At 36.3% G+C, this 16,105-nt stretch overlaps 1 protein-coding gene across 2 annotated transcripts in view; it reads left to right on the top strand.

The window, feature by feature from the left end:
- The window catches only part of VMP1 (vacuole membrane protein 1), a 130,129-nt gene that overhangs the window by 21,835 nt on the left and 92,189 nt on the right, over window positions 1-16,105 (top strand). For both annotated transcript variants that reach the window (XM_082860175.1, XM_082860176.1), the window contains exons 2-5: window positions 3,498-3,599; window positions 5,491-5,626; window positions 7,220-7,310; window positions 8,549-8,659. In XM_082860175.1, the coding sequence (XP_082716301.1) occupies window positions 3,524-3,599; window positions 5,491-5,626; window positions 7,220-7,310; window positions 8,549-8,659 (414 nt within the window). In that variant the 5' untranslated portion in view covers window positions 3,498-3,523. The remainder of the gene's footprint in view (window positions 1-3,497; window positions 3,600-5,490; window positions 5,627-7,219; window positions 7,311-8,548; window positions 8,660-16,105) is intronic.

Below are 16,105 nucleotides of genomic sequence, written 5' to 3'. Positions count from 1 at the left end.
GCCCTCCAAGAGTGCAGTCTCTGTTTCCCCCAGTCCTGTTGAAGTCCTGCAATCAATTCCCACTAGGCTTCAAAGTCTGATTCTCTAGGAATTCCTCCTCCCGTTGCCTGACCCCCAGGTTGGGAAGCCTGACTTGGGGCTCAGAACCTTCACTCCAGTGGCTGGACTTCTGTGGTATACGTGTTCTCCAGTCTGTGAGTCACCCACCCAGCAGTTATGGGATTTGATTTTACTGTGATTGTGCCCCTCCTACTGTCTCATTGTGGCTTCTCCTTTGTCTTTGGATGTGGGGTATCTGTTTTGGTGAGTTCCAGTGTCTTCCTGTCGATGCTTGTCCAGCAGCTAGTTGTGATTCTGGTGTTCTCACAAGAGGGAGTGAGAGCACGTCCTTCTACTCTGCCATCTTGGTTCCTCCTCTATTTTATTTTTATTTTTATTTTTGGCTGTGTTGCGTCTTCGTTGCTGCGTGCAGGCTTTCTCTAGTTGCAGTGAGCGGGGGCTACTCTTTGTTGCGGTGCTCGGGCTTCTCATTGTGGTGACTTCTCTTGTTGCAGAGCACAGGCTCTAGGCGCACAGGCTTCAGTAGCTGTGGCACATAGGCTCAGTAGTTGTCGCTCATGGGCTCTAGATTGCAGACTCAGTAGTTGTGGCGCATGGGTTTAGTTGCTCCACAGCATGTGGGATCTTCCCTGACCAGGGATCGAACCCATGTCCCCTGCATTGGCAGGCAGATTCTTAACCATTGCAGAGAAGCCCCCCAAAATTGTTTTTTATACTGTGAATTTATTTTGTTTGTAAAGAAGTAGGCGGATTAAAAGAAAATAACTTAGTCTCCTATGCTATTTCTTACAAAACAAAATTCCAGACTTTTTTTCTAGAGAATTTTTTGAGTAGGAAATGTCTGTAGACTGTTTTCTTTTTTAGCATATTGAGTAAGAACACATTATTTGCTCAAATAAAAATTCCTGTTGAAATGTCTTTAAAAACATCTTTGAATAATTGCATAATACCATTTTTATTAAGTAAGAACTTAAATGGACCCAAGTTGTTTTGGATAAAACTCTTTCCGTCTCTTAAAGATGATACTATGGGAAGGAGTATAACTGGGGAAATGAGCTCAATTATCAGTGTTTTGCAGGGGAAAGGTTTTAGAGTGTTTTCTTCATAACACATAAGCTCTTTTGTGCCTTCTTATATCTTTTCATCACAGAGTAATTAAATGTTATTTATTGTGATGTAGGTGAAGGGCTGTTCATCTCTAAAATGAATTGCCTATAGAATTTGGCTGAATATGAGTTCGCACAGTTTTCAGAACTTAAGTATGGCTTCAAGTTGAATGATTGGAAGATGGAAAATCTTTAACTCCTTTATCATATGGTCAATTTCAAATATATTCTATTAATTTTATTAATAAAACCAGAAAGCATGATTTGTGGAATAGATTTACATTTTGCGAACTTATTGTGATGCTTTGATCTTATAGAGTTTCACAATTTATCTTCGTCTTTCTTTTTTTGTAATTGCTTGTCTTTTGAAAACATCTTCACAGAACTCTGACTTAAATTTGCAGAATCAAATTTCAGCTTCTGGTACTACTCTGAATGTATTGCCCTCTGAGCTCCCATACTTTTTCCTGTACTTTCTTTCTCCTTATCATCGTTATAAACCAGTATATATTGAGTTCATATAGAAAGGTGGGAAAATATACTAGTACTTTATGTACATTACGTTATTTAATCCTCAGAGTAACCCTTTGTGTGTCATGTTATCTCTATTTTACAAATTAAAGAAAGTGATATTTAGGGAGATTTAGAAACTTGCCAAAGCTCAAAATAGATACTTGTGAAGTTTGGGTTTGAATCCAGTTCTGTTAGATTCTAAAACCTGTTTTCTTCCCACTAAGTTATTTGCTGTATATCTGTTTCATTGTTTTATATTATAATTGAAGTCTTGTGCTCATCTGGCTTCCCTACCAGATTATGACCTGCTCGAGGAGAAGGATCTTGTCTTATTCACATTTATATCTTCAGTGCCCATTACTGACCCCAGAACTTTTATAATGAGTGTTGAATGAAAGACACTGACGTCACTGATATGGTAGCAGTGAGGCATGTGCTATGAAGTAGTTTCTCTAGTATAGACAGTTTCTAGGTTTACTGTGTCAGATACCTCCTACCCTTTCCATGTATTGCCATTTATAGTTATACACACCCTTCCATGCCCAAACACACACTCTTTCATCCTCATTAATCCTGTGAAAGTGAGAATTTTTGTCCTTCTTTTGTAGATCCAGAGAATCAAGATCTAGAAAAAATGAGACTTGCTTAAGGTCACACAACTAGTTAGTGGCAAATCTGGTATGCAAATCTAGGTTTTAGACTTATAATCATCTGCTCCAGGCTATCCATCTGTGCTAATGGAAACCTATACTTTATTTCCTAATATGTTTATTTGTTTATTGAGAAATGAAGGCAACAAAACACAGGTGTCCTCAAATGGATTGTGTCTAAAAGGAGAGACCTTCTGTTGGAGTGATGAATGTACGCTCTTTGTTCTGTCTTTATAGTCTTTCACTTATTTTCCTTTATGAGGCCTAAAATATGGTTAGAATTTTAGTCAAGAGATAAAATAGCTCCAGCTAACAAACCATAGGAAGATTGAACCCATGACCATGTCATATTCTAATCAGCTGAGTATAAGAGTAGCAGGACTCATGACACATGCAGAGGACTCAGCATTGAGACTTTGAAGTGATATGCTTTTTGAGTAGAAAGATTTGCTTTACCAGCACCTGAAAGAATGATACCTGCACAGGTAATCTGGTGTTTTCGTGTAGAATAATTATGTCAGCACAATTTATATGTTGTAATACAGGTATTAAAGTAAAAATTTATATCTTATACCTATACCTATAATATGAATCATGCTATAAAGAGTACATTTAACTTATCTTAAACTTAAACATTTTTCACCTTCTGTGCCCATATCTTTTTTTTTTTCAGTAGAATTGTTTCCTAAATAAAATTGATCTTGGATCTGTGTGTCAGCATTTTTGACATGTTTGATAATATAATCATTTTTTAAAAGTAATGCTAAAAGGACAGAAAGATTGGTAAAATTTGTGTAGGTAGTATGTATGGTATTCAATTTTGAATTAGAAAGACTTTAGACCTTATAGGTTATCAGTACTTGAAGGTGCTAGTATTTTATATCCTTGTGTGGACAAATTGCCTCCAAATTTTAATCTGGAAAATCACTGGGATAACTGTTTGGAAAAGGATTACAACAACATGGCTTTTATATTTTTAATACTTCTACTACAGTTTCTATACAAATTATTAAATCTTGATTATAAAAGAGAAAATTAAGGTATAAACACATTATTGAGATAGCATGTGGGGATTATTCCCATGTTGTTTCTGTATTCAGTTTCATTCAGCCACAGATGCAAAGCAGAAGTATGTAACATATCACTGGATTTTATTTTGTTTTATTAGCTCCTCAAGAGTTATTGATCTATGAAATGGCAGAGAATGGAAAAAATTGTGACCAGAGACGTGTAGCAATGAACAAGGAACAATATAATGGAAACTTCACAGGTGAAGTATGGTGGTTTGGAGGGAGAAGATCTATGGGTTTAAATGATATCTTTTTCATTGGAATAAATTAGAAATATATTATATCTAATATTTATTATCTTTTGTTAACAAAATAATATCTTATATAATAATATAGGATACATAAAGTTCTTATAAATCTTGTAAAAGATTGATTATCTTTTGCTTCATCTTCATAGTAAATTAAATTATGGGTATATAAGGGCCTATGAGGGGATTTTTCACAGCGATAGCAGAAGCAGCCTGGCCATCAGCAGTGTTCTAGGTACAAGATTATTATTTTTTAATCTTGTGGTGTGGTAAATATTTGTTTGGCTTTGTTTGGCACTTAGTTTTATCATGCTATTTTGTAATGTTAGAAGTAGATTATAAATTTACTTATTACGCTAATCCTAATTTTATAATTATCCAAAAAGTCAGAATGTGATTATTGTGGATTTATTTTTAAATTTTAGTTTGAAACAAATAAATTTATATTTTAACCAAACTAGGAATTTGTGGTGAATTTCAGTATATTTGACTCTTATTCACACATTTACCCGGAAAATTACAGCTATTATATAGATGATTTAAGTAGGAACTTTCCTTTTTCTGTTTAAAAGAAAATGAAAGGTTTTCCTTTTCTGTTAATTGTAATGGTTTTCTTTTTAACTTCTAAATCGTTTGGCATCTCAAACACATTGCAAATAATACTTCAGCATGGTAATATTATATCATAGAAATTTTCTTCTATTAGTAGAATTGCAAGCTATTTGAAGTAGTAGTTTCCATTTGTTTGTTTTGATCACTGCATTGCCTTGCAGAACGTATTTTGCAGCACTTATTGACTTTTGGGTTACTTTGGTTGTCAATAAGTTTTGCATCGTTTCAACAGGAGTTTCAGGATTTGGAAATAGACATTGCATATATTGTAGTCTCATCCCATTAGGAGCTTTTGCATGTTATTTTTTCTTTCCTTTCTTTCAACAAGCACATACATTTATGTATTCTTCCACTACTGCCCACCCCTTTGGAATTTAAAATTAATGTTAGAATGACACACTTTCTATTCTGTACCATGGTGTGTGTTGTTTGGGGTTTTTTACTTAATATTTCCTAGAGGTTGTACATGAAGAACTTATTCTTTGTTATGGCTGCTTAGTATTTCATTGTACAAGTCTATCATATTTTAATAGCTCCTCTGTCCTCTGTTGGTAACATTTGTTTATAATATTTTGCTAGAACCAATAACACTGTATTGAATAAACTTGTACAAAAGTCATTTCTCCTTACAGCTAATCATTCTTAGAAATGGAATTATTAGGTGACAGGGTATATGCATTTATAATTTCGAGAGATGATGCTGAGAGAGTTACTATTATTACCAATAATAACTAACCTTAATTGCACATATACATACATGTATTAACTCATTTAATCTTTACAAAACACTAAAAAGTAAGTACTATTTTTATCTTCATTTTAGAGAAGAGAAAACTGAGGCATAGAAAGGGTAATTAACTTACCCAAGATCACATGACTAGTAGATGGCAGTGCCAGGATTTGGAACCAAGTAGTTTGCATTCACGTTTTGAGCTCTAAACCACTTTGTTCTATGATATGCTGCTAAATTGCCCTTCATAGAAAGTGGGCTAATTTAGCATTCCAGTAATGTATAAGAAAAGAAACTTGTGTCCTGACAATAAAATAACTCCAAAAATAATGGTAAGAGTAGAACAGCAGGACATAGCCTAGACTTGTCACAATGTGAACCAGATTGTTTTTTGAGGTTTATATGCAGTCCTTCAGATGTGGGATGGGAAGGTAGGTGAATAATGAAAGTAACTGGAAAAAGTGAGCATCCTGTTTTAACTTCTACACTAATGTTTTTCAGATCCCTCTTCAGTGAATGAAAAGAAGAGGAGGGATCGGGAAGAAAGGCAGAATATTGTCCTGTGGAGACAGCCACTCGTTACCTTGCAGTATTTTTCTCTGGAAATCCTAGTAATCTTGAAGGAATGGACCTCAAGGTAAAGAGTCTTCCGTTTCCTTTTATATAAACCGTATTTACTAATTTTAGAAATCTTCAACAGTCTCCCTGCCACCTGCTCTATCAAAATGGGTTAATTAAATTTAGAATGTTATAGGAACATACTTATTTTCCTTTTTATGTGTAGTTTGAAGAAAAATAGATTAGGGAAACTTGTTGCTTTTTTGTTCACTGGATTGTTACAGTTGACCTTTGTCTCATGTTGAATCTTTTATGCAGAGGAGAACACTGAAAACAAGAAGTTTTTTCTTCTGGCTTTACCTTCAGGAGAAATCAGGCCTGAGTACATTAAATACACTGATTCTTTAGTAGGTCAAGGTTCAGGATACGTGTCACTACTGATAGTTGGAGCCAATAAAAAAGGACTCTGCCATGGAAATTGTGTTCGATCTTTAAATTTAGTGCTTGTAAGCCCTGTTTCTGATATTGTAAAGAGCAAGTTGAACTTTTACTTGCCTTAATCATTTTCTGGTTTACTTTTCCAAGTTATCTGTAATAATATCTTACCTTTTTATGTGCTCACAGTTTATAAAGCATTTTGTAACACTTTTTTTTTTTTTTTGCGGTACGTGGGCCTCTCACTGTTGTGGCCTCTCCCGTTGCGGAGCACAGGCTCCGGACGCGCAGGCTCAGCGGCCATGGCTCACGGGCCCAGCCGCTCCGCAGCATGTGGGATCTTCCCAGACCGGGGCACAAACCCGTGTCCCCTGCATCGGCAGGCAGACTCTCAACCACTGCGCCACCAGGGAAGCCCTGTAACACTTTTTAAGTTCATTTGATCCTTATAGCAATTCCATGAAGAAGGTAAAATAAGTATATGATCATCATGATTTTAAAAACAAGAAACAGAATCAGATTGGTTGAGTGTCTTACTCAAAGTACAGTACTTAAGAGACTCTGATCCAAGTCCTCTGACTAAAGGCCAGTGCCCTTTCCATTATATCATAATGCCTGTCCCAATTAGAAGTTGGGATATGTATAAAAGATTAGTTTTGGGGTATGGGAAAGGCTATGATGGAATTTCTTTCTCTTTTTTTATAAAGTTGTTTATGTTTGCTTATTTATTTATTTATTTATGGCTGCACTGGGTCCTCGTTGCTGCGCAGGCTTTCTTTAGTCGCGGTGAGTGGCAGCCACTCTTCGCTGCCGTGCGTGGGCCTCTCATCGTGGTGGCTTCTCTTGTTGCGGAGCATGGGCTCTAGGCACGGGGGCTTCAGTAGTTGTGGCGCACGGGCTTAGTTGCTCTGTGGCATGTGGGATCCTTCTGAACCAGGGCTCGAACCCGTGTTCCCCGCACTGGCAGGCGGATTCTTAACCAATTGCGCCACCAGGGAAGGCCCTACAATGGGGTTTCTAATAAGAAATTCGATTCTATACCCAAGTATCTGGTCTTGACCCCCTTCTGTACCCCCAAGAGACCATAATGTTTAAGAACAAAAGAGCTCAATCCAGCAAGAACAACTTCTAAAGCTGAGCTAAGTAACCTAATTGCTTCAATAAGAAATGTTTTGAGAGTGATGAATCCTGAAACTGAGACTGTGACATATTTCATTTTTTTAAATTTGTTTTTAAGATTATGGCATCGTCAAAGCGTTGTGGTGTCTTTTTTACTGCTGCTTGCTGTGCTTATAGCTACGTATTATGTTGAAGGAGCACATCAACAGGTAAGAGGTTCAGCACCTCTGTTTCTATTCTTGTACCTTCCCTAATCCCAGTTTCAAAATGGAGCTTTTGTGGATTTCATTGATTTTTTAAAAAAAATTTATCTCATAACTGGTATCTTAATGTCTTACTTTTAAGGCCAAATATTAAAAATATTCTTGTGGTAGTTCATGGCTGCTCAGCATTTATATTGGATATATATCATTCCTTTTTACCTTTAAGGATTTAAATGTAACTTTCCTAACAGTGTTTAGTCAAAGCAGCATGAATCCTTTAATCACTACCAAAGTCTTCATATTTTTTGTAACATACTCCTATGATCCATCCAAGCTGATATACTCATCCTAGATTGAAGGTTAGGTTTTATATGTATAGAGTGGGGGGAAGTTCACTTGCCTATCATCTGTACAGCATAAATGAAGGGAAAATAGGACATTTTGTTAATAACTTGATAAAATTGCAAAACGTTAATGTATTCTATTAGGAAATAGTTCTAAAATGGTATCATTTCATATTTTAGAGCAGTTTACCTCTAAATGCATCAAAATGCTGATGGTGATTATCTCTGGGGGGGTGGAGATTATGGGTAATTGTTTTTTATTTTATGCTTTTATGTTTTTCTAGTTGTCTGTAATAAACATATATTGCCTGTAAAATTAGAACAACAAATGGCATTAAAAATGGGGAGGGAAAAATTAAAAAATAAATTAAAAAAAATAAAAATGGGGAGGAGCAGCAGTTTACCTCTAATCAGAGAAGTTTTTATACTTATAAATGCAGTAGTTGTGGCTCACGGGCTTAGTTGCTCCGCGGCAAGTGGGATCCTCCTGGACCAGGGCTCGAACCCGTGTCCCCGGCATTGGCAGGCAGATTCTTAACCACTGCGCCACCAGGGAAGTCCCTATCATGCTTTCTTAAACAAAATTTTTATAACTTTTAAGTATCTTTAAATTTTTTATTCTCATAGTTATCAATAATTTGCATTTTTTGTATAAATGTCATTGTAATAATAGGACTTTTAAAATGTAGAAGTGAGCTTTAGTCCAGTTACATGATTTTTTTTGCCATCTCTGCTACCACATATTAGAGGAATTTGGATCTTCAAGGAGCTTTTAATCTTAATACTTTCTTCCTATTGGAAACTTAGTTGGTTTGTTTTATTTTTATTATAGTTGATAAATACCATATTTCTGCTTAAGAATTCTGATTTTGTTTTCACCTCATCCCTTTTGTTTTTCAGTATGTGCAACGTATAGAGAAACAGTTTCTTTTGTATGCCTACTGGATAGGCTTAGGAATTTTGTCTTCTGTTGGGCTTGGAACGGGGCTGCACACCTTTCTGCTTTATCTGGTAAGAATAATTTTAATAAGCAAGATTGAAAGAGATTATGTTTTAATTGGTGCTTTTACTATAGAAGTTAAAACTCTAGGATTTTTACTTAATTACCTTTGTGGTTTATATGTATTCTAATCCTCAAGGCAGTGATTTGGAATTCTGTTTTGTTTTTCCTTTTGGGTTGAGAATTTAAAAAGAAAAGGGAGGCAGAACCCTTAGGCAAATGAGATTGTTTACTTATATTAATTCAGCCAGGAAATGTTTTTTCCTTCCAGATTTTGGAATAATGGTTCTCTTGCTTATGCAATTGTCTTTGTAATAGTTGAAGTTATTTAATTATACAAAATTCCATGTAAGATTAGAATTAATTTGGTCAGTTATTTTCTCTGTTAATCTGCAAATGAGAAATGTATCTTCCCTCATGTCCTCAAACACCATGTACATACTGGATAGTTATTTTGGTAATCTTATTGAGTGCAGTTAAAGAAGTATTACATGCGTATAGCTAATTCTTTCTTAAACTTTTAAATCAAAGTATAAAATGTACCCCTCCTAAAAAATATTTTTTTTTACTTAGTTGAAATGAGAGAGATAAAAGGTAGGTTTTCTTTGGGATATTTGCAAATATACTGAAATAATGGCAGGGCTAGGACTAGGAGGTGACAAGCAAGACATCTAGGGCACAGAATTTACATTGGCACTTTTAGGGTCATGTAAATGTGGGGTTGATGAGTGGATGCCTCATTAAATTTTGTGCCCTGGATGCCTCTCTTGTTTCACTCTATTCCTGTCTCTGAATAATATATTGAAAACAATTTGACATTTGAAAACAGCTTGATCTTGATGGAGAAAACAGGTGAAAAGTCACAGCAGTACTGATTCTGAATATAGTTCAACAGTTCAAACACTTCCAATCTCTGTGCTTCCGTGAATTCATTTCTGAAGCAGGTATGATAAATATTAAGAAATGATTATTCAGAAGGCTGCTGAATTAATGGTCTGAAGAATAATTTAAGAATTAATCTATAAAGGGGCTTCCCTGGTGGCGCAGTGGTTGGGAGTCCACCTGCCGATGCAGGGGACGCGGGTTCGTGCCCCAGTCCGGGAGGATCCCACAGGCCGCGGAGCGACGGGGCCCCTGAGCCATGGCCGCTGGGCCTGCGTGTCTGGAGCCTGTGCTCCGCAGCGGGAGGGGCCGCGGCAGTGGGAGGCCCGCGTACCACAAAAAAAAAAAAAAAAAAGAAAAGAATTAACCTATAATACATAGCTTCTGTAAGTTTATGGGAGTTTAAAACATGGAATTTTAGAATTCCATTCATGATTGCTTGCTGATTTTATCCCAGATAGAAACATAAATCCTAGATAAGTAACCCATATCAGTGTTTCTTTAATAACTACATTCCAGAAGTATAATGCTATACTAGAGGTTGAGGCAGAGGGAAAAAAAGGAATTACAGGTTACAGGTTACCTTTCTGTTCTTTTCTAGACCTGTCCTCTTAGATTCCTTAGGAAAACCAGACTAAAGAACTCATTTGTAGCATTTGATTTATTTGGAAGTATTTGAAAAGCAACCCAGAGAACAGATTCTGCTGAATCTTAAAACGAATTCTAATGAACCGTATAATTCCCATAATAAGTAAGAATAAAGAAATTTGAAACATGGAAGTTTCATGTTTCCTGTTTCTTTTTATATCCTTGAGAAACCCTTATAAAATGTGTTGATGTGAAAACATTATTATTTTAATTCCACTGATCTATGTATCCAGTAGAGGATTTAAAACATATAAATAAGAATTCATTACAAAATTCATTTGCGGGAAAAGTCAAGTCTTTGTTTCCATAAACTAAGTAGTTATTTCTGCCCTTGATCAGAGTGCAGGTTTAAGGGAATGTAGTTAGATTTTTCACAAGTTTAGAAAGAATTCTTCAAGAGCTATTTGAAGGAAAGTATCACTCTCTCATTATACTCAGGGCCATATGTATTATACTAGTTAAGCAAGTGTGGAGATAAAATCAAGGAACATCTGAAGCTGTGTTGCATTATACATAAAAGCCATATAAAAACATTGTGGGATTATCATTGCTAATAATAAACTGGGGTCCAGAGTGGATCAGGCCATGTGTTTCAGAATTAGGTTAATTTGATTTCTGTTTGTGAGTAGCATTTAGAATTATTTTAAATGCCCTAAAATTAAATAGAAGCAAAATAACCAGATTTGTGTTTTATGAATATATAATTCTGGCTATAGTGTGGGTGATAGATCGAAGGTGGAAGAGAAAATGGTCAGTTAATGGTAATCCTTCTGAAGACACAGGGTTCCATGGAGGTAGCAAGAAGTATGGAGAGGAAGAGGTATTTACTAAAAAAAAGAATATGCAGAGAAACTAAGCAGAGTGAAGGCAAAAGGTGGCATAAACCTTTAATATTTCAAGAGAGTGGTTGGAGTGGCAGTGGCACTGGATAAAACAGGGCAAATCTTAGGGAAATTTTATTTGTTTAGTGTGGAGGAAGAAGGAGCCAAAGATTACTGTTGGTTTTTGACTTAAGTGAGAAGATGTTGTTACCATTAACTGAATAGAAACCTGTCATGTGGTCACTTGTTCATTCAGTACACAGTGTAAGTTCTGAAAAGAGAAATTTAAACGGATTTGTAATTATGTTGCAAGGTAGATGAGATCTTCACCTGATCCCAGTGGGTTGCTGGTGCCAGTGGTTGGATGGAAAGGAAAGGGAAATTTGTAAAGGACTAAGAACACTTTCTTTTCCTTTCTCTTTTTAATTAATAGGCTTTATTTTTCAGACCAGTTTTAGGTTTATACAAAAATTGAGCAGAAAGGATAGAATTCCCATATACCTTTACACATACACAGACACGCACACAGAGCATTTCCCTATTTTTTTTTAACGTGAGGTATAATTGACATACAACATTGTATTTCAGCTGTACAACATAATGATAGTTCCCCTATTATTAGTATTAATAATATTATATTTTTCACAAGTCTAATGATTAATTAGTGTTATTTCCCCTATTATCTCGCTTTACTGTGGTACATTTGTTACAACTGAGGAACCAATACTGATACATTACTAACTAAAGCCCATTGTTTACATTAGAGTTCACTCTGTGTTCTATAGTTCTGTGGGTTTTGACAAGGGCTTAATGTTATGCATTCTCCATTACAGTGTCACAGAATAGTTTCACTTCCCTAAAAATACCCTGTGCTACACCTGTTTATTCCTATGCTTCTCCTTCCCCCTATCCACAAACCCTTAGAAACCACTGATCTTTTACTATCTGTATAAGTTTTGGCTTTGTTCAGAATGTCATATAGTTGGGATTATGCAGTATGTGTCTTTTTCTGCCTGGCTTTTTTCGCTTAGCAATATGGTTTTAAAGTTCCTCTGTGGTCATACAGAGTGAAGTGAGTCAGAAAGAGAAAGACAAATACCGTATGCTAACACATATATATGGAATCTAAGAAGAAAAAAAAATGTCATGAAGAACCTAGGGGTAAAATGGGAATAAAGACACAGACCTACTAGAGAATGGACTTGAGGATATGGGGAGGGGGAAGGGTAAGCTGTGACAAAGTGAGAGAGTGGCATGGACATATATACACTAACAAACGTAAAATAGATAGCTAGTGGGAAGCAGCCGCTTAGCACAGGGAGATCAGCTCAGTGGTTTGTGATCACCTAGAGGGGTGGGATAAGGAAGGTGGGAGGGAGGGAGACGCAAGAGGGAAGAGATATGGGAACATATGTATATGTATAACTGATTCACTTTGTTATAAAGCAGAAACTAACACACCATTGTAAAGCAATTATACTCCAATAAAGATGTTAAAAAAAAATAAAGTTCCTCTGTGTCTTCATGGCTTGATACCTCATTTCTTTTTATTGCTGAATAATATTCCATTTTCTGGATGTACCACCACAGTTTGTTTATCCATTCACTTATTGAAGGATATCATTGTTGTTTCCAAGTTATGGCAATTAGGAATAAAGATGCTGTAAACATTCATGTGCAAGTTTTGGGGGGTATATAAGAATTCTACTCATTTGGGTAAATACCTAGGGGCATGATTTGTGGATTGTGTATGTTAATTGGTGATATATAGGAAAGCAATTGACTTTTGTGTATTTAGCTTGTATTCCGTAACCTTGCTGTAATCACTTAATAGTTTCAGGACTTTGTTGTCAATTCTTTAGGATTTTCTATATAGATAATCATGTTGTCTGCAAATACAGTTTTACTTCTTCTCAGTCTGTATACCCTTTTTTTTTCCCCCCTGTCTTATTGCATTAGCTAGGTCTTCCAGTCTGATGTTGAAGTGGTGAGAGGGACATTCTCCCTTGTTCCCAACCTTAATGGGGAAGCCTTTACTTTCTCACCATTAAGTATCATGTTAGCTGTAGGTTTTTGTAGATTTTCTTATCAAGTTGATAAAGCTCACTTCTATTCCTAGTTTGCTGCGAGTTGTGTTTGTTTTGGGGATTTTTTTTTTTTTGAGAGTTTTTATCACGAATGAGTGTTGATTTTGCCAAAAGAACACTTTTTTAGACAATAGTGATCAAAAATGGATAAAAGGGGGGCTTCCCTGGTGGCGCAGTGGTTGAGAGTCCGCCTGCCGATGCAGGGGACACGGGTTCGTGCCCCGGTCCGGGAGGATCCCACATGCCGCGGAGCGGCTGGGCCCGTGAGCCATGGCCGCTGAGCCTGCGCGTCCGGAGCCTGTGCTCCACAACGGGAGAGGCCACAGCGGTGAGAGGCCCGCGTACTGGAAAAAAAAAAAAAAAAAAAATGGATAAAAGGCCAATATAGCAAACAAATTCAGTATGTAAAGGCTTGAAGAGCAGTATGTTAATGTTAAAAAGAAATATAAAGAGATACCCAGCATATGCCATTTCCATTTGAGCAGATTATCTTTAGTTCTTAGATCTGTTAGTTCTTGGACACAGGATTCCTTCCAGGATTCCCTAGGTATAACACGGAAAATGAAGGAAAACAAGCATTTGCAAAAAATAATTTTTAGGGAAGTCAAACAGAAGGAAGATAAAAGACGTCACTGGTTTTTGTTTATTTTCAATTACCTGGTTGGGATGGAAGTCAGATTACAAGAAGTTAACCATAGCTACTACTACTACTAATACTGAAAATGGCAAACATTTTCATCATCATTGTCATCAGAGTAATTCTAGTTGAAATCAGTTCTATTTTTTTTAAATAAATTTATTTATTTATTTATTTTTGGCTGCGTTGGGTCTTCGTTGCTGTGCATGGGCTTTCTCTAGTTGTGGCAAGGGAGGGCTACTCTTCATTGAGGTGAGCAGGCTTCTCATTGTGGTGGCTTCTCTTGTTGTGGAGCATGGGCTCTAGGCGCGTGGGCTTTAGTAGCTGTGGCATGCGGGCTCAGTAGTTGTGGCTCACGGGCCCTAGAGTGCAGGTTCAGTAGTTGTGGCACACGGGCTTAGTTGTTCCACGGCATGTGGGATCTTCCTGGACCAGGGATCGAACCTGTGTCCCCTGCATTGGCAGGCAGATTCTTAACCACTGCGCCACCAGGGAAGTCCCAGTTTATTATTTTTTATCCATATTTGGTATTCATTTTTGTGGGGAGATGTTGCATCCCCATCCTGCTGAACTCCAGCCATATGATTTGCTTTGAAATGTGAGCATAAGTGATAGGTGTTGCTTCCTGGCAGATGCTTCAAGGTTTGTCATACTGTCTTTCACCTGGAGCCTGAGTCTCTGACTGTGATGAACAGATTCCCTTTGCTAGCCTCTGATGGATATGTAGAGTAAGGGAGAAATAAATTTAGTTGTCTTAAGCTACTGAGATTTTGGGGCTGTTTGTTGTTAAAACCTATCCTGACTGATAGACTAGCTAACACTTACTGAATGTTTTCCCATGCCAGGCTTTTTGCTCAGTACTTTACATGAATTATGTCATGTAGTCCTCCCAAGAGCCACGGTAGTCAATAACCAATAGTGTAGCAAATGTATAGTAAAAAAATTTCATGAGTAAGTATAGACTGTGCATTTGTGAACTTTGGCAATTATGGAGAAAAATAGCCAGGAAACCAAAGGCAAAGCAGAATCGAATAAAGGTTTAAGAATTTGATCTCTGTTATTATTTAAGAAGCTATTCAAAACTCTGGTTAGATTTTTAAAACATAACATTTTCTTGGTGATAGATGGTTGACACAGTTTTATCCTTATAGATCACCATTCCTTTTGTTTTATATTTGTCAAATGTGATTGTATCTGGAAAGTCCTAATTACACCTCCTTTCATTTATGAGCCCTTACATAATCACTTAGGGAGATGTGACGTTAACATTCTCATGTCATACATTTTTGTGCTGATGAAATAGGCACTCTTTCCATATACCCATATAACTCCTCAGTCAAGAAAGCAATTAACTATATTAGGAGAGAAGTCTGGTCAGAAAAATGATCCTTCTTTTGACAATAATTTACAGCAAAACAGGTGAAAAAGAAACTGAGTTTAACAAAGGGAAAAGATTTAATTCATTCTCGATCATGGTTCTCTTTACTGGAAATTATGGCTTTAAAGTGAAATAGGAACATTTTTCCTGCATAGACAGACTTTCTCAATTACGTTCTTCCCAGCATGGAAGTTAACCTCTTTCGGAAGTAATCATTTAGTTAATTTTAACTCATTGCGCAACTAAATGGTGATTACAAATGTTACTGTATTTCCTAAAATATTATATACCTATATATCTGTCTTTAAAATGGAAAAGTTATCTTGATTTTTAAGTTTATCAATCAACAATTTCATTTATATTTTTAGATATAATTGAAAAGTTTTAACTTAATTCAGATGTCCTGAAAATTGTCATCACTTCTTTAAACATCAGATGTAAAAATAGTTGTTTGATTAAATTTTAAAATTAAATTTAGTGAAAATCAACAAGGAAGAATGACTACTATCAAATTTTGTAAATTGATTTGGGAAATCTAGTAGTTTGCCGAGAACAGATATGTAGCCACAAAGGAAGAGTTAGATATTGTTTATGCAGGAATAGTGATTGCTAACCAGGGAGGAAGAGGTGAAGGGGAAAGTGAATGGACTCCTTCTCAAGGCTCAAGGGGTGTTGGTTGGGCCTCTAGGTTAGTTGGTTTGTTCCATTAATTCTAACAGTCAACACATGGGCTTCAGGAGGGCTGTTAATTCCCTGAACACTATACGTGTTATGTGTCTTCGCAAATATGCATCTTTCTGGCAGAAAGGGCCTATAGTATTAGATTCTCCAGATTCTGTAACCCATAAAATGTTAAGAACCACTCTTATAGAACTTTTTTTTCTAACTATGGCTATATTAGTTTGCCACTAGGTGGCATTGCTAATACAACCAATATACTATACTATATTTGCAGGTTCTATTCTGGATAAATATGAAGCCCTCAAATAAATTAGAGGCATATT

The sequence above is a fragment of the Leucopleurus acutus genome, assembly GCF_964270905.1.
Source record: "Leucopleurus acutus genome assembly, chromosome: 19".
Classification (NCBI taxonomy): Eukaryota; Metazoa; Chordata; class Mammalia; order Artiodactyla; family Delphinidae; genus Leucopleurus; species Leucopleurus acutus.
This window is presented reverse-complemented; position numbering and strand designations above follow the sequence as displayed.